The sequence below is a fragment of the Schizosaccharomyces osmophilus genome, chromosome 1, assembly GCF_027921745.1.
Source record: "Schizosaccharomyces osmophilus chromosome 1, complete sequence".
Taxonomy (NCBI): domain Eukaryota; kingdom Fungi; phylum Ascomycota; class Schizosaccharomycetes; order Schizosaccharomycetales; family Schizosaccharomycetaceae; genus Schizosaccharomyces; species Schizosaccharomyces osmophilus.
The window spans coordinates 843695-867685 of NC_079238.1; the positions used below are offsets into that span (position 1 = coordinate 843695).

Genomic DNA, 23991 nt, shown 5'->3' on the forward strand with positions numbered 1-23991 from the left:
TGTATCCAGGAAAATGAGACGTAACAAATCGAATGGATTCTTTTTTCCCTGTTTAATACTTATAATTTGCTTTTTACTTTTAATCTGTTGATTAAGAAGTTTTTCAACTATTAACAACAAGGGAAGCAACTTGAATGAGAATTCAGTTAAAATCTTTTTGTACAAAGCTCAAACAGATAGGAAAATGCCAGATTGACAAACCCAAGTGTCGAAATTCGTTTTAAAGGGCTTCAATAATTATCATAAGTCAAAGATATGGGAGCAATCGTTTCAATTCGGGTGGTGGTGGTTTTTAGGGAAGTTTCTGTAATGGAAAGAGATGATCCAAAGCGATTAAGGAATCGAGAGGCAAATTGCTAACGCTACAGAGAAGGTAAGAAGAGAATAAAAATAAATAAGCAACATATAAACATAATCAGATATTAGGATTCTGCATTCATGATTTTGCGGTTGATGCGGGAAAAATTTTTTTTACCCACTGATAATGTTAGCGATGGTTCAAGATGTCAATAGGTGCAACAGCCGCAGCTTGGAATTTTAAATCCGATACTATGGGAAAGCGACGCCAATCAGACAAAGCAGAAGTACATCGTTGAGAGGTCGAAATCCATTGCTCGTAGCTTGATGTTGCTGTTGCTGTTGAGGGATTTTCAGTTTCGTAGAGACGTATGAATTCCATATAATTTGTGATGCCTGTATGGAGGGAACAGTAACTTAGCACTCGTTTTGAACGTGCATTCTCAAGGCAGACAAGCTTCTTGTTTTCGTCCTGTTCCTAATCAGCTTGTCGGAAGGGAAACGAAGGAGACAGAATTGTTTCGGGCCCTGCAAACGGATCATAGAATGCATATTGTTTGATTTGTTGATATATCGATTAATAAACGCTTCCAACGTTTGCTATTTTTACAACTGACAAAGCAGCCACAAAAAAAAAAAAAAAAGAACAAACAAACAAACAGGACAGAGCAGACAGGGTGAAATGGAAATTTAAGGACAAGTTTAAGTTTGGAAACTTTGGAGGCGAAGAATCATAAATAAAACTGGATGTAAACACACTAGAAATGAATTTAGCACAAGGTTGAAGGGTTCATTTTGACTAGCACTTTTCAATAGTTTGAAACATAGAATCAGATAATAGTAGTTATTTTTAAGAGAAAAATAAATATTCAAAAAGCAAAAGGAATAGCTCCATTGAGTTTTTTAGCATAGTTCGTGTTTTTTAATATAGTAAGCTTTAAAATTCAGTAGGGGCTTCAGATTTTAAAGGTCTTTGTATCGTTGGACAGAAACAAGATTGCTCCATGGCAAGAACTTATAATAACCCGTAGGATTCATTAAATCTCGTCATAACTACAAATCGGTTTTTCAAAATAAAAACGTTGAAACAAATAATCGATCAGGCTGCTCCTTCCAAGCTCAACTGTTTCATCAAAGTATAGATGCTTAGGAATGTGAATGAAAACACCAAATATGCTGTCTCACAACTGATATTGAGCAAGGCAAGATAGGCAAGGTAAGCGTTGAACATTCATTGGGGTTTGGTGTTCTCTTTTCAAATAAGCTTGCTCGTCTATTATATCTTTTCTGAAAACTTTTGAAACTCCTCTTCATTCATAATCTGGTTCAATTCATCCATTCGTACATGAAACGCTTTCATTTCATTTTCAAACCTCGTAAGCAAATGCTCTGTTGACTTCAAGGATTCATCAATTGATTCCATTTCTTGTCTTTCGCTTTCTTCACCTGTTCGTCCTTCTGCATTTGCATTCTCTTGTCTTACCATGGGTACATTCTCAACTTTTTCTTTCTGATCCTCCAATTGTCCTTTCCTAGTCTCTTCATCCTTCCCCGGATCGTGCTTGTTTTCCATTTCCTCTACAATATCTTGTAATTCCTTTAAATCCATAGCAAATCTTTGTTTTCGTGTCAATCGAGATACTGCCTGTCGTGCTTTCCTTTTTTGCACCTTTCTTGATTAATTGAAATAGAATTCAATTTGAATAAAAACAATGAATTCTTTTATAAGGAATTTTCGCTTTTTCGCGCTTTTGGATTCTGGGTTCTGGGTTCCTTGAATCTATTATTTAATGGAATCGAGTTTACTTCCAACAAAAAGGCCTACTCATTCTTAAGGAAATCCTTCCCAAAAAGATTTTGCATTATTTTGTTTCTTTTTGTATATTTATTTCAAAACCCTGTATTCTTTTCTTCTGTTCTGGTCTTTTCCTATTCTCAGACTAAAAGTCATAATTGACTTGTAAACCCATACTCTCCTCTTATTGAAACACTTACAACAAAACGTTCTATGTATGAAAAATTATTTGTTGAAAAGTTAATCTCATAATTTTGAACGTTCCTTCCTCTTTGCCATTGAACTTTCTGGCAGAAATTGTTTCAATCTATCCCCCTTTCAGTTGTTGTAAGATACTTTTTTCAGATATTTGCATTCGAATTTAGATATTCTCCCCTCGTCTCTTTCTCTCTTGTACATTCTTTCTTCTTACCGTCATGGCTCGCTCTGGTCTACAAAAACAAGTGATACAGTTTTATCGTCGATGTCTTCATGGTGCTAAACAAAAGGAAAAGGTAAGCTACAAGACTACAGATACTCAAATTTTTAAATTTCATTTGCTTACACGATTTAGATTTATCAACCACATTGGCTGGAATTTGTACACACAGAATTTCGTCGAAACCAACATATCCCAAGAACCGAATTCTTTTATATTGAACACTTACTAAGAGTTGGTCAACGTCGTTATGAAACTTATTCTCGGCCAGAAGTAAAGGACATCAATTTGACTTAGTGAATCTATCCATCTTGGTTTCCTGTACGGTTATTTTACCAAATCCTCTAAAATACGACTGCCATAAAATTGTCATGATGAATGTTAACTACTTCTTTCCTTTTTTTTGACTCGTGAAATTCAATTCAATCATCTTCTCTTTCCCTTCATCTCCTTTTGCTCGAATCCACCGCCTTCATACATGACTTTACATATCTTAGATTACTTAAGATTTTCGTCTTTACCGTTTCTTTTTATTTTCACGATCAAGTATAATTTTATTTTTTTAACCCAAAAAGTAACAGGGTAATTATATCACAAAACATTTCAAAATTCAATCATATGCATTCGCATGATAATTCATTGAAAACACTTTTACTTCTTCTCACCTTCACCTGAAGCGTTACCAGATTCATTACCTTCATTTTGATTGTTCTTGTAAACAGTTTCGAAAACCTTAAGAGAGGCTTGTTGAATCTCGTCAATCTTCTTCTTGAGGTCTTCACCGGTGACGCTCTCATCACCGCTGTTAGCCTTGGCAATGTTTTCACGAACATCGGTAATCTTGGCACGCAAGTCCTCAACACCTTGCTTCTCAAGCTTTTCCTTGTGAATATCAAGGTTGGATTCAATGTCCATACAGACACTTTCAGCACGGTTACCGTTCTCAATAGCGTCCTTACGAGCCATATCAGCAGCACGGTACTTCTCAGCATCGGCAACCATAGATTCGATTTCAGACTCGCTCAAACCAGAGGAGCCAGCAACAGTGATGGAGTTGTCCTTGCTGGTGGCCTTGTCACGAGCAGAGACGTTAATGATACCATCAGCATCAACATCGAAAGAAACTTCAATTTGGGGTTGACCCTTAGGAGCAGGAGCGATACCACCAAGTTGGAAGTTGCCAATCAACTTGTTATCACGAACAAGTTCACGTTCACCTTGGAAAACGCGAATCTCGACGGCACTTTGGCCATCAGCGGCAGTAGAGAAAACTTGAGACTTGCGGGTGGGGATGGTGGTGTTACGGTTAATCAAACGAGTGAAAACACCTCCCAAGGTCTCAATACCCAAGGACAAAGGAGTAACATCCAAAAGAACAAGATCCTTGACATGACCAGACAAGACACCACCTTGAATAGCGGCACCAATGGCAACAGCTTCATCAGGGTTGACAGACTTGGCGGGCTCACGCTTGAAAATGCTCTTGACAGTGTCTAAAACACGAGGCATACGAGTCATACCACCAACGAGAATAACTTCGTTGATGTCAGTAACTTGCAAGTTGGCATCCTTCAAGGCACGCTTGCAAGGGTCGATGGTGCGGCGAACCAAGGGGTCAACAAGCTTTTCGAATTGAGCACGAGAGATTTCCATGTTGATGTGCTTAGGGCCAGTGGCATCAGCGGTGATGAAAGGAAGGCTGATATCAGTCTTGGACAAGGTGGAAAGTTCGCACTTGGCCTTTTCAGCGGCTTCACGGATACGTTGAACAGCCAAACGGTCACCAGTCAAGTCAATGTTATCGGTGTTCTTAAAGGTGCTGATGATGTGACGAACGATAGCAATGTCAAAGTCTTCACCACCCAAGTGGGTATCACCGTTGGTGCTTCTAACTTCGAAAACACCGTTGTTCAACTCAAGAACGGAGACATCAAAAGTACCACCACCCAAGTCGAAAACAGCGACAACGGCGTCATTCTTCTTGTCAAGACCATAAGCCAAAGCAGCAGCAGTGGGTTCGTTAACAACACGCATAACATTCAAACCAGCAATGGCACCAGCGGCCTTAGTAGCTTGACGTTGAGAGTCGTTGAAATAAGCAGGAACAGTTACAACAGCATTCTTAACATTTTTACCGAGGAAGTCACTAGCGGTTTCCTTCATCTTACCAAGAACGAAACCACCAATTTGAGAGGGAGAGTATTTGTTACCACGAGCTTCTAACCAGGCGTCACCATTTGTGTGTTCGACAATCTTGAAGGGAACTTCGTGAATATCACGTTGAACTTCAGGTTCCTTGAATCTACGGCCGATCAAACGCTTGGTAGCGTAGAAAGTGTTTTCAGGGTTGATAACGGCTTGACGCTTGGCACTAACACCAACCAAACGTTCGTTATCCTTGTTGAAGGCAACAACCGAGGGAGTAGTACGAGTACCTTCAGCGTTGGCGATGACCTTGGGGGTCTCACCCTCCATAATTGCCAAACAAGAGGTGGTAGTACCCAAGTCAATACCAATCACGGGACCTTGAACCTTATCGTTGGGAGCTTCAGTAGAGTTCCAACGAAGGCCAGATCCAAGGCGGGAAGCAGCAGCTCCAAATCCAGCAGCAGAACGCTGTCCTTGGAGTCGTAATCCATTTCGGACTACTTGAGTGATTCTAGGAGAAATCATCTTTCGAAATATTTAAGGAGTCCTTGTTTAAAGAACTTTCGAACTTGAAATGCCAATTATCCACACAAAAAGTTATTTTTTTACGATATTAAAATCCTATCGTCAAATTAAGTATGCTTTGATTAAAAGAATTATTTTTTTTTTTACTAAGAAAACTTCGAAATTTCCTAGTTCTTTTATGGGAGATCAGACAGGTGGTGTTTGGCTTTGTCTAAGTTAAATATGCCGTGAAGGACGACGAGAATGTTCCTTCGTGGCGGACCCCTCCTCTACTGTCGTCCACTCATTATCAGATGCTCACATCTCAAAACCTGTCTCACCCTTACTCGAAGCAAAATCGAAATCGGGAGAACATTTCTCAGCGGAATGGAAAGAATTGCCGAGCAAATAAAAACGCTTAGAAAACAAAACAGAATACGAAGGAAAACAGCATCATTTTGTAAATTAGATGAAAAGAGAACCTTCAACTTGACTTTTCGAAGAATAACTGTTGTTTGAAAATACTAAAATAATATAAAAAGTGAAAATATTGAAAATATATTTGTCCGTTTGTCCCATCTATAAAAAAATCTATAAAGAAAAATACAAAGTTCATTAAATAACTCATTAACAATGGGGAATTCTACTACTGACAGACAAAAAGTAGAAACCGAAAAAAAAGACGCGAATGAACCGAAAAGAGTGCTCAAAGAATGTATGTAGTTTTTGAAACTTGCACAGGAACAAGCCAAAATAAAAAAATAAAAAATTAAAGAAATTAAATTACAAAGAGAAAGAGAAAGAGAGCAAGAAATTAAAGGGGGACGGATTCATGCTTTATTTCATCACACGCCTGGCAGTTCCAATATGGGTATTGTTGACCTTCGTAGCGAAACGCAAGCTGCATAGTGTTTCCGATACGTGTTGTTGAACTGGGGATACGTTGACAAACATCAATGTTTTGCTATTTCCTCCTAATGAATGTTGAAGTAAATTTGTCAATTTGGAATTTCGATATGGAACGTACGTCCCTTCTTTTTCGCTGCCTAAAGCATGGATTACGTCTCCCAAGCAACTCAAGCTTTTGTTAATGGCTTGTGTTTCCTTTAGTCGATCTCCTGTACTTTGACTATGTGACAACCGTTCGGATCCGGCCAAGTCTATCAAATTCAAAGTACTATGACATCTCTCGCCCGTTAGGTGGTTTATTCCTTGAATGTGAAGCATAAATACAGAGTGCGATCTAGAAGAGTGCTCGTTGGCATTTGTCGCTGCCACAAATCGATTCTTTGCAGACTGTTCTAAGAGCCAACTCACTTGCTCCGAGCTCTCCAACGGTTCACGGGTCAAATTGGTAACAAAAGTTTTTCCTTCTTTTGCATCATGGTAGATTTCATATCTTCTTTTGTCGCCGTCGTCGTTGGAATTGCTTACAAGCAAATCTTTTATGCTTTCGTTGTAGATTTCGAGAAATTGGCCTTCCATGCGATACTCCCATCCACGTTCGCGAAGTCCAAAGGCTCGATTATATATCATTTGTACTGCACATGGAATCATACCCGTGGGAGAAGACATCGTGTACGTTTTTCCAGAACCGGTCTGTCCATAGGCAAAGATACAAACATTATAGCCATCCATAGCACTTTGTATTAGCTGGGAAATTTCATCGAAAATTTCCTCATTATTGATGTCTGGTGCAAAAACCCTATCGAACTTAAATGGATACTTTTTTAGGGAATTACCATTCAAAGAACTGCCAGTCCCTTCTGTTAACACTTCTATTTCATTTGCGTCTTCTCCTTGGTCTGGGTAACTAATTTCGGCTGGCTTTTCTTCTCCCATGCATGGTCGGACACGGCAGAATACTCGGATGTTCCCCTTCAATTCTTGTATCGTATTGTGTAATTTCCTTCTCACAGATTCTTCTTTCAAAAGCTTGTTGATCAAAGTCTGTTTGTCGCTATTACTAGCGTCTAGAAGTGATTCCACTTCAGAAAGTCGACTTTGTAAACTCTGGTTTTTTCCTTCTAATTCAACAATAGTGCTTTCCAGTGAACGATTCATAGATTCCGATTTTAAGAGTGCTGCGCTTCTTTCATCAAGACTCACTTGTAAAGAAGTGCTTGTGTCTTTTTGCAATTTCAAAGAACTTTGAGTTTGTTCAAGTTGAGATGCAAAATTATCACGGCTTTCTTCTAGAGGTTTAATCTTAATCTCTAACTCGTGTATAGTAGCCTCGTGCTTCTCAGTCGTTTTCTTTAAAGCCAGCGATGCACCTTCCTGTACCTTTTTAATAAATGCGTCCTTTTCTTCCGTAATGGTTTTTATCACTGCTTCATGTTCAGCAGAGACACCTTTCATTAATTGTTCATAGTGATTTTCGACTTCCTCCATCCGTTGTTTCGATTGAAGTTGTAAATTGTTGCGCTCTTCAGTATATAGCAACTCCCGTTCTTGTTGTTTCTGCTGATAGATGTAACTCTCATTTTCCATTACTCTTGCATGATTCATTTCCATATCTTCGATTTGACGATGATGCTCTCGCTCCGTACCTTCAAAAACTTCTTTCAAAGTTTCCATTTGCTTTTTGGAATAAATCTGGTTGGCTTCATGCTCTGCCACTTCACGAAGAAGAGTCGAGTAGTCATTTTGTAAACTCAATGATCGGCTTCTTTCATTTTGTAGAGATTCTTCAAGCATTTGAGTACGTTGGCTAAAAAAATCTTTTACATCAGGGGACTGAGTAGATGTTTGTAAAACTTTCTCAGAAAGAGTGGAATAAGCAAGCTCTATGCTTCTAAGACGAGCTTCAGTAGAGTTATCTGTAATCGGAGAAGGCTCAGTTCTCTCATCCGAGTAGGTGGTCATGCTTTCATCCGAGAAACTTTTTGTTTCATCCATACTACTTCTCGAAGTTGGTGGGATACTTGCAGGTTTTTGTAAATGAGAAGATGCTGAAACGGAACGCTTATACACTGAGTTTCCCACTGGTCTAGAGGCATTTGGTCTTCCCGAAGAAGCAGGAGCTCTTGTCTTTATAGCAGGAAGAGACGTCTTTCCAGCACTTGCTGGAGGAGCCATCTTGCTAGGCAATTTGGTTGGCTTTATTAGATTTGCTTCATTGATCAATGTAGAAAGGGATGCTCTTGGTTTCAGAATACGAGATGATAAATTGGTTTTTACCGATGGAGGAGGGATATGAGAGTCAAATTCCTTTATTCCATTGCGCGCTGGCGACAATGATTTTGTAGAAGTTGGTATACGTGACTATACAAAAGGTTAACAAATAGACTTTTATTTTTAATGTTTCAACTTACTTGTAAACCTGTACTTCTATTTTCCTCCATAATTTTTCCGCCTTAGAGGTATAGGATAACACTGCATGTATTATGGAGTAAGTACGTGTTCAAAGCATGTTGGAAAACAGATTCGTTGAAAGTATAAGGTAATTATATAACAAATATCAACAAAGAAATATTTTTTTACTATCAAAATAAGTACAAATTTCTGCTTTTGACGCGAGTTCTCTTCATACAATAATTAACACGCGTAGCGTCCATACAATGAATGCCTCAATTTTAAACTTAAATGATCCCATTAATCTATATTACCTCTAGTATTAAATAAAAAATTCCAATTATTGTTTTGATAAATCTTGATATTTTAGGAAATGATAGTCTACATTGTCAGTTAGTAGCAGCATCCATCGAGTCGCACATGGTCATAAACAAGGAACCAACGACATCCTCTAATCATCCTTATTTAAGAAGCATCTGCTTTAATATTTCGGTATCCTTAATATGCTGCAGCCACAGCTTGTTTCCTACTATCACTAACAGCATACAAAGTATTATTCGACTTAAAAACTGCTTGGATTTCACTGAATGGAGATTGGACAGGTATCAAGTCTATCACATGCCCAAACTTTTCCAAAGCTAGCCTCACTTCATCTTCGACGGTTTCATCAATGTATGCAATATTAGGCATCAACTGATGATGAAACCTGGGACTCTCAATAGAATCCAATAAAGACTTATTCCATTTGTATTTCTTTATTATTGTATCCAAAACGGCAGTGACAATTCGGCTACCACCACTTCCACCCAAAACCATTTCAACGCTTCCGTTATTTACAAGAATGGTAGGAACAGCAGAACTCTGCGGCCTTTTTCCAGGTTGAATAAAATTATAAGGGGACGGACTTAGCCCAAAAGCATTAATAATTCCGGGACTAGCAAAATCATCCATATGGTCATTGAAAATGATACCAGTTCCGGGTTCCATAATCTGGGCTCCAAAAAGAAGATTGATAGAAGCTGTCAAACCAACAGCCATACCGTCTTGGTCAATCACTGAAAGATGCGTGGTACCATGGTTTTGAGGGAAATCGTATTCAGCATGGTAATGGGTGAAATCATAAGTGCGGTCTAGGGATATGTCTTCGCGAATATCATCCGCATGCCTCTTGGAAAGAAGCTGCATAACGTGTTTGGAATTGTCAAAGAAAGTTGGATCTCCCAACAATGTACGGCCAGCAGACATCCACTTCATAGTCTCAATTAATTGATGAAGACCCAGGTCAGTAATCTCGCATCCTAGAATGGAATCTCCCTGAGAGAAATTTACCTCAGAAAGTATGTTTAGGCCCAAAATTAAAACTTCACCACTACAAGGAGCACCACAGGTGATAACTTCACGGCCTTCAAAGCTCCCATAAACTGGGTTTTCCACATTTACCGAAAAGTTAGCCATATCCTCCATTGTGAGAATACCACCTTCCGCTTGAACAAAATCTACTAATCGTTTAGCGATGCTGCCTTTATAAAAGACTTCGGCACCATATTTACTAATTTCTTCAAGAGTTGCAGCAAGAGTTGGACGGTAGAATTTTTCTCCAGCCCTCAAGAAACGCCCATTGGGGGCATACACTTTGGACCAAGTAGGATGAGTTCTGAAATAATCAAATTCCGGACGACGAAGACGTGAAGCCAATTCTTTTGGCATAGGCATTCCATATTTCATAAGGTGGATTGTAGGCTCCAAGAGTTTAGCCCAAGGGAGTTTACCGTACAACTTCCATGCTACTTCGTAGCCGGCAACTTCTCCCGGAACAGCCACAGATAATCCACCAACTTGGGAGACTTTTGAGTTTCCATGAAACATGTCTTTATGAGAACCAGACGGTGCTGTCTCTCTAAAATTTAGCGAATGAGCTGTTCCATTAGGATGTCGAATTAGCATAAAGCCTCCGCCACCGATTCCACTGGAGAAAGAATTCACAGCTCCAATACAAATACCACTAGCAATAGCTGCATCCACAGCATTACCACCAGCTTTCAAGATCTCAGTTCCAACCACAGAGCATGTGTGTTCTTCCGTAGCGACTGCACCATTCCTTCCCTCAATAACAGTTTGGTAATCTCCTTTATTTTTATATCTATATTTATGAGAAGCTTTCTTGCTAAGTGGGTAAATCTGATCAAAATGTACAGGCCAAATTTTCAATGAAAAAATAGCAGCAAGCAAGACTATGATAATAGCCAACAGGGATGGACGAGAAGACCTTTCTAAAGAATTTGTTTCATCCTTATTAGAGACTTTCGATGAAGAACGTTGGGACTTTGAGGTTTTCTTGGCTTTCCCAGATAAAATAGACTCATCATATTTTTTCGATGCAGACGATTTTGAAGTCATCGCTTTAACAAATCAAAGAAACAACTTGCTAAGAAGAACAAAAAAAGAGAAGGAGTTGAAATATTCTATATTCGTGTTTGTTTTGGTTTTGCTTTGTTTTCTTGGTTATTATGCAACCATAAAGGAGAATCACCAAATCTCTGTCGAAAGTGAAAAAAAAAGGTGTGGGCGTAGATATATAAAAGAAAGAAAGAACAAGTAAATCCTCTTTTTACATTAAATGATGCATTGAAGTTTAACGTTTCGTCTGTAAACACTTGAGGTGTGGTTAGGCAACGAGTGGTGGTGTAGCAAGTAAAAACAAGTTCGCTTGAGAGCGCTTTCAAAGCTATTTAGCATGCGATTCCTATAAAGAGTTTTCAAGGAAAGCTGAGAATAGAAAACAAAAGCAGAAGCAAAGGAAAAAAGTCCCTAGATATATCCATATGCTGTACGCTTTTCTGACGTTCTGTCGATTTTTGAGAAACGAGTTGAGCTAGTTACAATTTTTTGAAATTGAAAAATGATTCATGATTTTAAAATGCCTTTGGTTTGAAAACGCGGCAGATCAGAAATGAGTCCACTTTTAAAGTTGTGTATGGGTTGTCTAGGTTGTTTAAGTAAAGCAGCAACTGTTGTACTTCAATGGGCATTAACACCGACAACCATTCCTACAGACGGCGTGGTGCGTCTTTTTGTAATTTTGTGAAAGTTCGCACAAAGCATTCAACCAGCCGCTAACTTTACATGTTTCCATTTTTTTGTTAGACTTGCAATTGTGCAAACAAGTTGGTTGTTTACAAGCTGCGAATTCCTCTGTCATGTAGCTACGCTTTCGTATCAACATAGAAAGCATTTTGTCACGAAATAAAATAAATAAACAAATTCATTATCAATACGGAATGGTATAAAAAGAGAAAAAAAAGAGCATTCATGGATTTCCAAGGGCCCATTTACCCGTTATTTTGGCTGTTATAATGTTAAAAGGACCTTGCTAATGAATTGTCCCGGGTAGCTCAATCGGTTAGAGCGTCTGACTCTTACGAAGGTAATCAGAAGGTTGCGAGTTCGATTCTCGCCTTGGGAGCTCCTTTTTGACGACTGCAGTCATTAAAAATTTTGAAGAGTTGATGTGAATTACTTTGGTGTTTTTGAAGAATTTATGTGGATAAACTAAATTTGCAGCGACTTGGAAGAAACCAGGAACGGTAATTTCTGTTTCTGGAATTTACAGTTTCTAGCACGAGGTATGAAGTGAATTTACTTAGATAAAATTACCATAAATTTCTATAAATAAGGAGCCGAGTTGGTAATCATGAAAAAGAATAAACGAGGCATTTGTTTGGTATAGTACACGAGACAGCACTATCCAGTCCAAAAATATCCCAATGTTTTATATTGTAATACTCTGCTTCCCAATGTTTTCCAGTCGCTAGCCTTAATCCAGAATTCAGAAACAATCCGTAAACGATTGTATATGCAACCACCCTTCCATGCAATAATCTGAGCATCTAATCCACGTGGAGGTGGTAACACAGCAATGTTCGAAATGTTTGCTCGCTTCGATTGCAGCCGCTCTTCTAAAAGATGCGAAAATCCAGGAAACAAGGCACCACCACCAACAACCAAGATACTAGAGTATAGGTTCTTGGCCTGATCACCCAAATTCCCTTCACAAGCGCTGAAAATACTTTGGTTAATGGCATCATCCAAAGGATAAACAAGCTTCTCCTTGATTTTTTCCGGAGAGGCAAGTGACCCCAAATGAATGACCCTTGGTCTTTTATTTTCGTTTGGTTCATCTCCCTCATAATCCTCTACTATTGATTTGGATTCTTCTTCCTTTGACGCCAAAGGAGCAGAAATTTGCAACAAGGTTGTGTGTGCAAGTGACTCTGGATTGTTTGGCTGGTTTTCATACACGTCCACAGGAACAGGGAAAAGCTTGTATCTATCCTTCAATTTTTCTCCATTTTCAAAAATATCGGGACGAAAGTATCCAAATGGAGAAAGGATTGTTTCATCCAGTACCTTAAATGAATATTTTTTGGTTCCACCATCTGGAGTACGGGAGTGAAAGTCGTTCAATTGGATATTATACGTTCCTTGGCTAATACCACAATATTTTTCCTTTAAACTTTGCATCAAATTCCAATCGTAAGGGAGAGAAAGGTCAATCTCACGATATGGAAAATGGCTTTTCGCTAAGAGCTTCGCAAATAACAGCGTTATGTCGTCTCCTCCGTACTTCATATTAATTCTTGAATTTGGAATTACAATTCCTTCTTCCACACAGCTTACGGCCGTTTTTTCAGCACCCACGTCTACAACACAAGCAGAAGACATTCCAGCACCAAACGACGTACAGAGGGACTCTTGTACAATGGCATTTTTTCCAAACTGAAGGTCATAAAATAAAAGGTCTAAAAATCTTTCTACGTAAATGCGATCATAAAGATCCGGAACGATGAAAACGGATGAGTACTGGGGTAACTGCGAAAGTGGTATTTGGAGCAAGTCGGAAATAGAGTACTTTAATATCTCATATATATCTGAAAACAACTGCTGAGAGGATTCATAATCATTTTCATTGAATATTCCATCCTTTAGAGGATGAAAAAACCTATATTCCGGATATTCCTTTACTGGAAGGAGTGAAGCCTACACTTGTTAGTGGGATTTTCGTTAAGTCATAGCGATGACAATAGTATACCTCTTCGCCGATAATCACGTCTGGTCGTTTATTATTCTCAAACTGAATCCAATCGGGCTTGAGAGGATCTTCATGAGATGGGATGACTTCTGGTTTAGATATTTTATTAAAGTTGTTCACGAGCGCTGTACCATTGGGAACAGGTCGATTTTTCTTTGCTTTTAAACGAGCCTTCAATTCCGTTTGCAGCATTTTCAAATTGTTTTCAAACTAAAAATTCAAAGTGGTGAGCTGACATTCCCTCATATTCCCATTGAAAAGAATCAGCATACCTCTTCATCAAATTGCAGGTTGCCATCCTTGTTTTTTTTGCAAATTTTAGACAATTGGAGGTGACGATGTTCAGGATCAACATTCATTTTTCTGGCGATAACCATGGGGACAGTTTTCGGAGAATTATCTGATGCTAATCCAATACGAAGATTTTGGGATCCTACATGAATGACCACTGTTTTAGCATCCCTCTGACGTTCCGTTAGTAGAAATTTTTGGAAATTTAAATAAAAATACCTGTTTTCCTTCTTGTGTATTTTCTTCCATGCCATCCTCCTCTTCTTCGGCAACCTTTTTGGATTCTTCTTGTTTGACGTCTCCTACTGTTGTATCAGGCTCACCGTCCTTGGCACTAGCAGTATCTCTCCAAATGTACATTTGATCATCTCGTTTCAAATAATCTCTTAAAAAGTTAGTGCAACTCACTATGGACATGACATACGTGTAGAAGTTTTTCTGATTGATAGGAGGAACAATCTGAAATTGTGTAAATTTAAAGTCAATTCCTTCCTCAGTGTCACTTTGTTTTCTTTTCGGTGCCATGCTTGCACATAATAGAACAGTTTTGTGCAGATATTGATTCACGCAGTCGGTGCTTGTACCGTACAGTTTCTTCTTCGTCCTTGTCTGGGAAGTGACCGAAAGTTACAAGGTCAAGTAATGAGCAACATACCATAAAAAAATGAATAAAATCGTTTTATATTCTAAAGAAAAGTACATGTTCTTTTTATAAAGGTTCCAGCGAACTGGTTTTGGTCAACAAACAAAACCAACCTTCTCACCTGACCATGAAGGATGGAACTTGAAATAGTTGACTTCGCGGTTCATACGAATGCAATTAATGAAGATATAATTAGTTATTTTGAGATAACAATGTCTGATAGATCCTAGTTTACGACAATTGAAACTGCTAAACTTCCTTCGCCAAAAACAAAAAAGGAGCAGGATCCATTTACGCCTTTGTTAAAACAATTAACGACTCGTTTCATTGAACAACCTCTAATAAAACAGTAATAACCAACTTCATTAAACTGATTTTTCTCGTATGTTTACATGCACACTATAAGATTATGAACCACTTTGGGAAGCTGAATCCCGCTGTAAAAAAAGTTATTTTAATGTTTTTCTTTCCAATAATCCTTAAACTTACCTCTAAACATCAGATGCTTGATTTCAAGGATATACACCTTTTTTATGATGGGCTACAAACTCATAATACAATTACAAGCATCCAGATATCCATAGTAATCCTTTTCTTTTTTCTAAAGCTTCACTTTTCATTATAATTCTTTTGCTACCATTCACACTGTTAAATACAAATAGTCATTTTTATTTATTATGTTTGTTTGTTTGTTTATCTTCGCAATTTCACTGCACTGCCGAATATCTTTCATACTGCAATATGCCCAGTAGTGATATACAAAATAAGGATTTACTGAAAGGCTCTGTAAACAGCAGCCTATACTCCACTACACATACTGTTAGCTTTGACACTCAGCGCGTCTTTTTCAATGGTATGGAGTAGATTTTAGCGGTGAAGCTAACAATTACAGTCAAATAGGAGGCAAGATTATATTCTTCGGGTGAGATACCATAATCCACTCCCTCCACCCCCATTTCCTCCTAGGCTCATTAACATTTCAAACCCAGTCAAGCAATATGCCTTGCCAAATTTTGTGTCTAATGTAGTTCAAGAAAAGAAAATTGCGATTGAAAATGATGCTGAACTTGGAATGCCCATGGATTTAGCTGCTGTTGATGGATTTTTCGAGGGTGATACGTCCTGGATGCAATCCGACATGTCTGGTATGAATTTGGACCCAGCCGATCGTGCTTTGCTCAAAGTTGCTGGCGGATCTGGCTCTTCTCATGTTGAGGTCCCATTTTTGCGACGAACTGAATACATTTCTTCTGAAGTTGGACGAAATACCTCAACTCGTGGTAATTTGCGATTGACGGCTTCTACGAGCAAAGCAATTGCTGAGCAGCGCGGTCGGTCGCTTCGTGAAATTCCCAATCAAATTGGGGCTATTGACCAAACCTTTTCGGCCGTGAAGGAGCCTTTGCAAAATTTAAAACATCCAACAAAACCCGACTTGAAACCGGTTGGTGCTTGGAACCTTTTGCCAAACGATTCGATGGCAGGCATTCAGCATCTTATGCTACGTGTTTCTGATAACCTTACAGACCGTGCTCCTACTCCGTCAACGTCTGAAGAAGACGATGTTTCCAAACGACACAGAGTTGCTCTTTTTATGCCTTCTTCCGCAGAAGGAGAACAATATTTATCTTACTATCTTCCTTCAGAAGAGGCCGCAGAAAAAGTTCAACAAGCCTCCAACGACTCTTCCTCGACTGAGGGCCCTTTCTTGTATAACTTATTCCGCAATTTTGACGCCACTATGCATGTTAATCCTAGTGGTTTAGAAGATTTATGTTTAAGTCTCCACACAGACAAAGAAAATCCTAAAAACAGCCAAGCCCTATACACTCCTGTTTACGCACGGTCGACATTAAAACGACGACATGTTCGTGCTCCCGTCAACCCCGACACAATTGATGGTATAGAGTTGAGATTACGAAAAATAAACAAGGAAGAAGGTGTGCAGTTGAAACGGGCTAGGTATGATTCGTTTGCAATGGGCGACGAGGAAGCTCTTGTGAAGGAGGAGCAAGAAATTGCTGAAGAGCAAGTGGGAGAAGAAAATGAACTTAATGAAATTGAAGAGCAACAACAAGGCTCGAATATTCAGTCAGAGTCTGTAGAAAATGTTCAGCCATTGTCCACTGAGGAGTCAGGACAGGTTCCCACTCACAATGAACAGAACGAAGAAGGGAAGGAAAGCGAAGATCAAGGTGAACAGAATCGACAATCAGAAATTGTCAATGATAAAAATAATAAATCCAGCTCAGATGAGTCCGAGAATATAATTGAAGGAGATCACCAAAGTCAACAGGAAGAACCAAAATTGAATCCCGCCGAAGAGGTTGAAACCAATGCTCCTACTGCTAATTCACCCTCACCTGCGTCGGGATCATCCTCTAATTCTTAATCATGCCTAAGAAGTATACTGTATAACCATTCCCATTGTAGATAGAAAAATACGAATGATCTTTTTTCCGATGTTTACTTGTTTGCTAATGCAACTTCCATACAATCACGGCTATACGATAACCGTCATGAAACTTTCAAACAAAACACACTTACATTTACGATATCACTACAGACTACATTTCTACGTTAAAATGCTTGCTTTGGAAAAAAAATAATATTTTCTTTGTCTTAACGATAAGACTTTTGTTGACGAGCACGAGCACCGTGACCACCGAACTATATGCAAAGTTAGTACAAGAGTATGAAATTCATCGGTAACAAAACAATCGTTCTGAAACATCCTAAATAAACTACTTACCTTCTTGGGCTCCATACGACGAGGGTCAGCGACCAACAAAGTACGGTCGTAAGTGACGAGGGCCTTCTTGACTTCAGCCTTGGAGTGTTCGTCGACAAACTTTTGGTAGTAAGCAACGATTGCCTTGGAGATGGCTTGACGGATAGCATAGATTTGAGAAACTTGACCACCACCAGAAACACGAACGCGAATATCAACGCCGGCAAACTTGTCAGCTCCAGCAACCAAGATGGGCTCGTAAACCTTCATACGCAAAATTTCGGGTTGGACAAGAGAAAGAGGTGCACCGTTGACCTTGATCAAACCCTTACCGGCCTTGCAATGAGCAACGGCGGTAGCATTGCCTTTTTTTCCAAAGCACTGAACTGATTGCATGATGGCTCCAGTAGGAATATTACTTTACACTTAGCAAACTATACTGTGGTGGTGGTGAAAAAAGCAGTCACACTTATGACCCACAACGAAAAAAGCATCCACCAGAGGGGTGGAACTTATCCTCTACACCAACACACCTGAACCACCATGGCAATCCACGTTAAAGGACAGTTGCCCAACGCTCACTTCCACAAGGACTGGCAACGTTATGTTAAGACCTGGTTTGACCAACCTGGTCGTAAGTTGCATCGTCGTCAAGCTCGCCAAACCAAGGCTGCTAAGATTGCTCCTCGTCCCGTTGAGGCTCTTCGTCCTGCCGTTAAGCCACCCACTATTCGTTACAACATGAAGATTCGTGCTGGCCGTGGTTTCACTCTTGAAGAACTCAAGGCTGCTGGTGTTTCTCGTCGTGTCGCTCCTACCATCGGTATCCCCGTCGACCACCGTCGTCGCAACCGTTCTGAGGAGTCTTTACAACGTAACGTCGAGCGTCTTAAGGCTTACCTTGCCCACTTGATTGTCTTCCCTCGTAAGGCTGGTCAACCCAAGAAGGGTGATGCTACCGATGTTTCCGGTGCCAAGCAAGCTGATGCTAGCGTTGTCTTCCCCATCACTCAAGAAGCTGTTGAGGAAGCCAAGCCCATCACCGAAGACGCTAAGAAGTTCCAAGCTTTCAACACTCTCACCAACGAGCGTGCTCATGCTCGTCACCTCGGTGCTCGCATTGCCTACGCCAAGAAGCGTGCTGAAGAGGCTGAGGCTAAGAAGAAGTAAAATGTTTGTAGTAATTGGATCAGTTTGACTTGGAATATAGGAATGCATGGATCTTGTAATTCTCAAAATATATGGCTGTAGCATTTATTCGGTTTGTAAATATGTACTGTAACTACTTTCGTATCTACTTTTCGTAAAGATGAACTTCAAAACGACGAGTGGTCTAGCGCTATACTCGCCCTACCGTAGTATCTTCATGTATGCATACGAGATCCTCTGTTTTCGACTAGATTGTAAAACTCTTAAGACAAAATCTGGGATCTTACACAGGCGAGTAATCGACCGCTACTAGCCCATTTTCTAAATTTTTTACTCCATACCCAAGTAACAGAGTGTCAATTTTTTTTCTCGAAACCAAAAAGGCAGTCACAAGAAGCGATTAGTTGGCGCCAGCACCAAGTTTGCTTTGTGCCCTCCACCAACAACAAATACAGAAAATGGCAGAGGAAGCACCGGTAGTCCAACAAAACAATATTCTTGAGCCTGAAGTTATTCTCAAGAAACGTAAAGTTAATGAGCGTACTCGCCTTGAACGAGTAGAAGCTGCTCTTGAAAAGAAACAGGTAAGAGGAAACTGACTGCAAAATAAATTTTTTTTGAAAAGGATGACAACTTCACTCTCTCGATAGCTAGCTGCGGCTATGCTGCTTCTATCACCATCTTTCGGCTGATTCATTAATTTTTTATTATACAGTTAACGCTTATAAAAACATATATTAACATCATATAGTCTCAAAACAAAAAGAAAAATATTGTTTTCAAACGTGCTGAATCATTCGTTAAGAATTATCGGGATGGTGAACGTGAACGTTTGAGATTGAAGCGTGTAGCTAAGAAGACTGGTAGCGCTTTGATTGACGAGGAGCCTAAGCTTCTTTTTTGCATTCGTCTTGCTGGTGCTCGCAACATCCCACCAAAGGCTCGTAAAGTATTACAGCTTTTACGATTAGCCAGTACTAACAACGGTGTCTTTGTCCGTAACACCAAGTCCACCGCAAACATGTTGAAACTTGTTGAACCATATGTTACATATGGTGTTCCTAGTCTGAAGTCAGTCCGTGAACTGATCTACAAGCGCGGTTTTGGTAAAATTAAAGGTCAACGGGCAGCTCTTTCTGACAATGCTCTCATTGAAGAAGCTCTTGGAAAGTTTGATGTTATTTCCATTGAAGATATTATACATGAACTATACAACGTTGGACCTCATTTCAAAGAGGTCAGCAGCTTCCTGTGGCCTTTTAAGCTGTCCTCCATCAAACACTCTTTAATTGAAAAAAAGGTTAAGCATTATAATGAAGGTGGAAAGGCTGGCTTCTGCGGTGAAGACATTAATGACTTGATCAAGGAACAAGCTTAATATTTACTTTCTTTTAACCGTATTATAATGCCCTTAAAAAAGACGTCGAAAGACGTACTATGTATATTAGAACTAGTTTTTTACGGATTGGAATTAATTAATTGGAATTGTGTCAAGGAAAACCTAAATTAAAATATGCATTGGAATCGTTATTTAGACAAAGCACCAGTAAAGTTGTTAATTAGTAAAATGGTAGTGGCCGTGGGTCGTTTTAGTTTTCAGTATCATCTTGAGAAAAGATGCCATGAAAGGTTTGTTCATGTTGCGTTGGTCCAAATTCAGCATCGTCGGCTACATCGTTATTGAATGCCATCAGTTCATTATCGTCCGGCATACCCTCCAAAAATAACGGCCGATTATCTTCGTCTGTTGTCTGTTTAGGTCGCTTTCTCGCAGATTCTTCATTTGTTGGTATATCCAATGCGGAATGAAACATCCTAGACGTCTCCGCATCTCCCTAGTATACGGTTAGAAGAGTATGTTTTCATGAACTTACATTAGTTTGCCATCCTATCGACGCAGATGTTGCTTCATCCTCGTTCAAAGCTGGAGCAGCACTTGTGTTTTCCGGAACGAATAAACTGCTGTTAGCGGTACCACTTTGCTTCCACCGTGCCCCCAAAGAAGAACTTTCGTCGTAATCGTCAGATCCCATAACAGTAGCGAGTATAAACTGCGCTTCAACCTCCATAAATTTCCCCTTATTGAACGTGAACAAGGCAGGTTTTCCTGATACGCTATAGTATGATGCGATAGATGTTCCTAGAGATTCAGCGAGCAAAACAGCTGCCTACGAGTGTTAATAAATAAGAACAAAATTGCAAGTGATCTACATACCCGGAATTCTTTTAAAGATAGCGTTATTATTACGCCCTCATTAAGGGAAACTTGTTCAAATTCTTTCCCATCAATTGAAACTGTTGTTTGCGTGGGCTGCTTTAAGACATCTGGAAACGTTAAAACAACTCATGACTGTAAAATGTACCTTTATTGTGAACGACCTCTTCAGTAAAACTAGTCAGCAAGACCCGTCCATGCACTGGCTGGATCGTCAATTCTTCTGTTTTTTGTCCGAAATGCTCAACCAGATCTTTCAAAATTTTGGAATTAATTTGCCAATTATTATGACAAGATGCTTTATCAAAGACGGCCTGTAGTGTTTGCGTTTGTTCATATGCAATCTTGTAAGTTTTTATGACTCCTGAAGACATTGAGTTAGCAGAGCCCAAGTTAGTCTGTAGATCCATACCGTGTTTGCAGTTAAATTTGAAGATAACTCGGCATTCTTTGCCCGATGTGATTTGTAATTGTATATTCTCCACAACGACATTCTTTTTACTAGTAGAGTCTGTTGCACCCGTATTGGCATTGGGATTGTTGTTGACCAGGAAAGTCGATTCAAAGATTTTATTTCGAAAGATTGAAAGGATCGGCTTGATTTGTGTACTTAATCGCACTGTTGGAGAGACAAATCCTGTAAGGAATAGAGTATCTGGATGGAATGTGAACTTGTCAAAAAACTTTTTTGTAAGAGCTACCTTCCCAAATCCTGACCTGGAAGAGTTTAAAGTTGTTAAAATAAGCTATAAGATTCGTTAGCGCCTTATGGCTTATTTCAGTTTGGATCCTTCGAAAACTCTTACTTGATCCTTATTAATTTCCCAATTTACGGCATCATCAATCCTAGAAAGGTTCAAAAATATTCTCGAAAGATCTCTTAAATTTGTATTTGAAACAACAAATTCCATGAGTCCAATACAATTGCTTTTCTTCAACCAGACGCGTCTTTCAAATTTCGCGCTTAATTTTCTAGCGTAGCTTCAATTAAATAAAATATATATCATCTATGAATAAAAATATGTTAAGAGTGAACGTTAACGGTTTATTGTACCCAGAGGTGGTTCTGTTTATAAAGTTGGACGTACTTTAGACGCTAACAAAACTATGAATGGATGTCTAATTCAGTTGAACATTGACAAATACTTTTCTGTTTTATTGAAGAACTTCCATTAAAAACATTTTTATCTAAAGAATTGGAATTTACACCTACGATCCAGCGTTGATCAAATAGCACAATATGTAAAGTCATCATAATAAGTACTATCTAAAATTTCAAAACTTTTTTTTTCTATAAACAAACCGACCTTTTGGTTCTCATAATTAGAGAAACCAAAGTTTGACTCTAACACCTTTCTCCAGTATTAAGTTTTTGCCGAATAAGAAACCTATATTATCCATTACTTTTAAACCCCAAAAATTTTGAATATCAATTAACCATATTCCCTGAATGTTCTTGTAAGGCTGTGTCTACCCAAAAAGAGAGAACCCGTCGTTGGTAGCCAAAGAAAGCTCTTCTTCTTGTTGTCTCTTTTCTGTATCCTCTCCATCTTTAGTATTCTCAGACATATCGACGCGCTGACCCAGAAGACTATTAAATAAGTCGTCAATGTGTTCTTCAGGCCAAGATGTCACCTCAACAGGAACCATAAAATTCTGAAGCTTCTCGTGGACATGATAACGTAACTTACGTCCCTTAGAGGCCTTCGTATCGACATTTTCTTTCTTTTGTTTTTGTTGTTTGGAAGCGACCCATCGAACGTTTGTATCTCTTCCAGAGTCTGCCAATCTGGAGTTAATAAAGTCCTTTAATAAGGATTGGTAAAACTCGGTATCGTCATAAAGCTCAGGATTAGGGTCTTTGCGAGAACTGTCTGAGCGGCTCAAACGCGAACGCTCTATGAGATCATCTTTATTGAGCATTGTTTGATCAATTTGTTGCACAACATTTTGATTCAAAGCCTTAAATTTATTATTCTGTGTAATTCCTTGAGCAGCTTGAACACGATTGTGCCATTTTGTTAAGGTAGTATTTTTCCAGTCTTCTAAAGAGTTGTCTAAATCATTCATTGTTGATGAAATTGACTCTATGTCCTCGGATTCAGCTTTTCGTTTTAAGCCTCTAGGCTCGATACCACTGTCCACCATCAAATCGACGCGAAGTTCCATGGTTTTTTGAATAAAGGACACCAAGGATTTTTTGACTTCATCAATTGAGACTACATTTGTCGTCTCGTCTGCTTGATCTTTGATCTCATTATCCTGGTTTTCTTCGAATGCATCCATAGTATGAGCTTGGGAAAACCCTTTTTGCAAACGTATCCGTGTATCTAAGACTTGATCGTACATTCGCATTTGTTCTTGAAGAGCAACACCCTTTTTCATGTCCTGAACAGCAGAGCTCCGGATTTTATCAGAAAGTTTTTGCTCTCCATGTAACATTTTTTTAAGCTTGGAAATGTCTCCATCAGGAAGCGCAAATGTTTCATCATCCTCGTTTTCGGAACCGTCCTCAGATTCGTCTTTGTTTTCAGATAGAGATTCATCCTCACTACCCGCTTCGTCTTCATCTCCTGAGAGGCCGTCAGACACCTCTTCACCTGAGATGTCATTTTCGTTTTCACTGAGAGGTTCTTCTTCCAAGTCCTCAGAGCCTTCCTCAGAAACGGACTCATTATCTTGATTCGCCTCCAAGTCCTTTCTGCTAATCTTTTTTCCCTTAAAACGAGGATCTAAAGCAGGACCTTGTTTGCTACGAAGCTTGCTTGCACTTAAAAGGATTGTTAGTTTTCATTCATATATTGGGTCAGCAAGACACATACCCAACATCAACATAATGCTCTCTTCCAGAATTCTTATTCTCATTATCACTTGAATACTCTTCATCAGAAAACGGTGCATCTATCGCCTCTGGGTCTTTTTCCACTAAATACTGTTAGAGAAAACGCAATTTTAGTGGAATTGCATACCTTCCGGCGTCGGATTCAGCATAGAAGCCAATTCATCTTTCATAAACACTATTTCTGGTTAGTTTTTGCCAAAATTTACCACTTCTCATACCTTTCCCCATGGTGGTGACCTTGTCAGTGGTGCTTGGGTCTTGGCAAATTTCTTTAGCGTCAATTATTTTAAGTTTTCCAAGCAATGGTATAAGAGCAAGTATAATTACGCTTATAATAGTTGAATAAAAGGTTTATATAGAAAGAAAGAATTCAAGTACGGCTTTTTAGCTTGTTTTGGTCCTCTAAGTTTTATGTTCTAAAAGTCGTAGCTAGGCATTTATTTCAGTCGCAAATATTCTAGTAAAAACTAGCAAATTATAATACTTGATGATGCTATAATACTTTGTTTATTTACTCTTCCCTCCCGGGTGCCCGCATAGATGAGGAATGGCAAATGCAGGGAAATATTCTA

At 39.1% G+C, this 23991-nt stretch overlaps 12 protein-coding genes and 2 non-coding genes across 14 annotated transcripts; 6 read left to right on the forward strand and 8 right to left on the reverse strand.

The window, feature by feature from the left end:
• Positions 1–1573: 1573 nt before the first annotated feature.
• Positions 1574–1906, reverse strand: SOMG_00387 (uncharacterized protein; the record flags this gene model as incomplete). Its single annotated transcript, XM_056179181.1, has 1 exon — positions 1574–1906. The coding sequence occupies one exon, from the start codon at positions 1904–1906 to the stop codon at positions 1574–1576; it is 333 nt and encodes a 110-aa protein (XP_056036293.1).
• Positions 1907–2508: 602 nt separating this feature from the next.
• On the forward strand, positions 2509–2807 carry sdh6 (mitochondrial succinate dehydrogenase assembly factor, LYR family Sdh6; the record flags this gene model as incomplete). Its single annotated transcript, XM_056179182.1, has 2 exons — positions 2509–2586; positions 2646–2807. The coding sequence occupies 2 exons, from the start codon at positions 2509–2511 to the stop codon at positions 2805–2807; spliced, it is 240 nt and encodes a 79-aa protein (XP_056036286.1).
• Positions 2808–3161: 354 nt separating this feature from the next.
• On the reverse strand, positions 3162–5183 carry ssc1 (mitochondrial (2Fe-2S) cluster assembly chaperone Ssc1; the record flags this gene model as incomplete). The annotated part of the gene is made up of 1 exon (XM_056179183.1): positions 3162–5183. The coding sequence occupies one exon, from the start codon at positions 5181–5183 to the stop codon at positions 3162–3164; it is 2022 nt and encodes a 673-aa protein (XP_056036287.1).
• Positions 5184–5999: 816 nt separating this feature from the next.
• Positions 6000–8509, reverse strand: klp2 (kinesin-14 family minus-end directed microtubule motor Klp2; the record flags this gene model as incomplete). Its single annotated transcript, XM_056179184.1, has 2 exons — positions 6000–8429; positions 8480–8509. 2 exons carry the CDS (start codon positions 8507–8509, stop codon positions 6000–6002), a joined length of 2460 nt encoding a protein of 819 aa, XP_056036504.1.
• A 448-nt stretch (positions 8510–8957) lies between these two features.
• Positions 8958–10856, reverse strand: ggt1 (gamma-glutamyltranspeptidase Ggt1; the record flags this gene model as incomplete). Its single annotated transcript, XM_056179185.1, has 1 exon — positions 8958–10856. One exon carries the CDS (start codon positions 10854–10856, stop codon positions 8958–8960), a length of 1899 nt encoding a protein of 632 aa, XP_056036503.1.
• Positions 10857–11840: 984 nt separating this feature from the next.
• On the forward strand, positions 11841–11922 carry SOMG_20014. Its single transcript is given in 2 exon segments — positions 11841–11878; positions 11887–11922. It is a non-coding gene; the product is annotated as a tRNA-Lys (tRNA).
• Positions 11923–12200: 278 nt separating this feature from the next.
• On the reverse strand, positions 12201–14364 carry arp8 (Ino80 complex actin-like protein Arp8; the record flags this gene model as incomplete). Its single annotated transcript, XM_056179186.1, has 5 exons — positions 12201–13496; positions 13549–13758; positions 13821–14012; positions 14059–14224; positions 14264–14364. The coding sequence occupies 5 exons, from the start codon at positions 14362–14364 to the stop codon at positions 12201–12203; spliced, it is 1965 nt and encodes a 654-aa protein (XP_056036506.1).
• Positions 14365–15223: 859 nt separating this feature from the next.
• Positions 15224–16874, forward strand: paf1 (RNA polymerase II associated Paf1 complex; the record flags this gene model as incomplete). Its single annotated transcript, XM_056179187.1, has 2 exons — positions 15224–15301; positions 15375–16874. The coding sequence occupies 2 exons, from the start codon at positions 15224–15226 to the stop codon at positions 16872–16874; spliced, it is 1578 nt and encodes a 525-aa protein (XP_056036505.1).
• Positions 16875–17104: 230 nt separating this feature from the next.
• On the reverse strand, positions 17105–17609 carry rps1602 (40S ribosomal protein S16; the record flags this gene model as incomplete). The annotated part of the gene is made up of 2 exons (XM_056179188.1): positions 17105–17152; positions 17235–17609. 2 exons carry the CDS (start codon positions 17607–17609, stop codon positions 17105–17107), a joined length of 423 nt encoding a protein of 140 aa, XP_056036508.1.
• A 147-nt stretch (positions 17610–17756) lies between these two features.
• On the forward strand, positions 17757–18383 carry rpl13 (60S ribosomal protein L13; the record flags this gene model as incomplete). The annotated part of the gene is made up of 1 exon (XM_056179189.1): positions 17757–18383. One exon carries the CDS (start codon positions 17757–17759, stop codon positions 18381–18383), a length of 627 nt encoding a protein of 208 aa, XP_056036507.1.
• A 437-nt stretch (positions 18384–18820) lies between these two features.
• Positions 18821–19740, forward strand: rlp7 (ribosomal protein L7-like Rlp7 involved in ribosome biogenesis; the record flags this gene model as incomplete). Its single annotated transcript, XM_056179190.1, has 2 exons — positions 18821–18946; positions 19114–19740. The coding sequence occupies 2 exons, from the start codon at positions 18821–18823 to the stop codon at positions 19738–19740; spliced, it is 753 nt and encodes a 250-aa protein (XP_056036510.1).
• Positions 18982–19057, forward strand: snoR39a. The gene has a single exon (XR_008803661.1). It is a non-coding gene; the product is annotated as a small nucleolar RNA snR39 (small nucleolar RNA).
• A 211-nt stretch (positions 19741–19951) lies between the features above and the next one.
• rad9 (checkpoint clamp complex protein Rad9) lies at positions 19952–21488 on the reverse strand (the record flags this gene model as incomplete). Its single annotated transcript, XM_056179191.1, has 6 exons — positions 19952–20197; positions 20237–20530; positions 20578–20687; positions 20726–20941; positions 20990–21323; positions 21384–21488. The coding sequence occupies 6 exons, from the start codon at positions 21486–21488 to the stop codon at positions 19952–19954; spliced, it is 1305 nt and encodes a 434-aa protein (XP_056036509.1).
• Positions 21489–22047: 559 nt separating this feature from the next.
• bfr2 (traub family protein involved in ribosome biogenesis) lies at positions 22048–23647 on the reverse strand (the record flags this gene model as incomplete). The annotated part of the gene is made up of 4 exons (XM_056179192.1): positions 22048–23347; positions 23400–23502; positions 23547–23594; positions 23638–23647. The coding sequence occupies 4 exons, from the start codon at positions 23645–23647 to the stop codon at positions 22048–22050; spliced, it is 1461 nt and encodes a 486-aa protein (XP_056036502.1).
• Between the last annotated feature and the right edge of the window lie 344 nt (positions 23648–23991).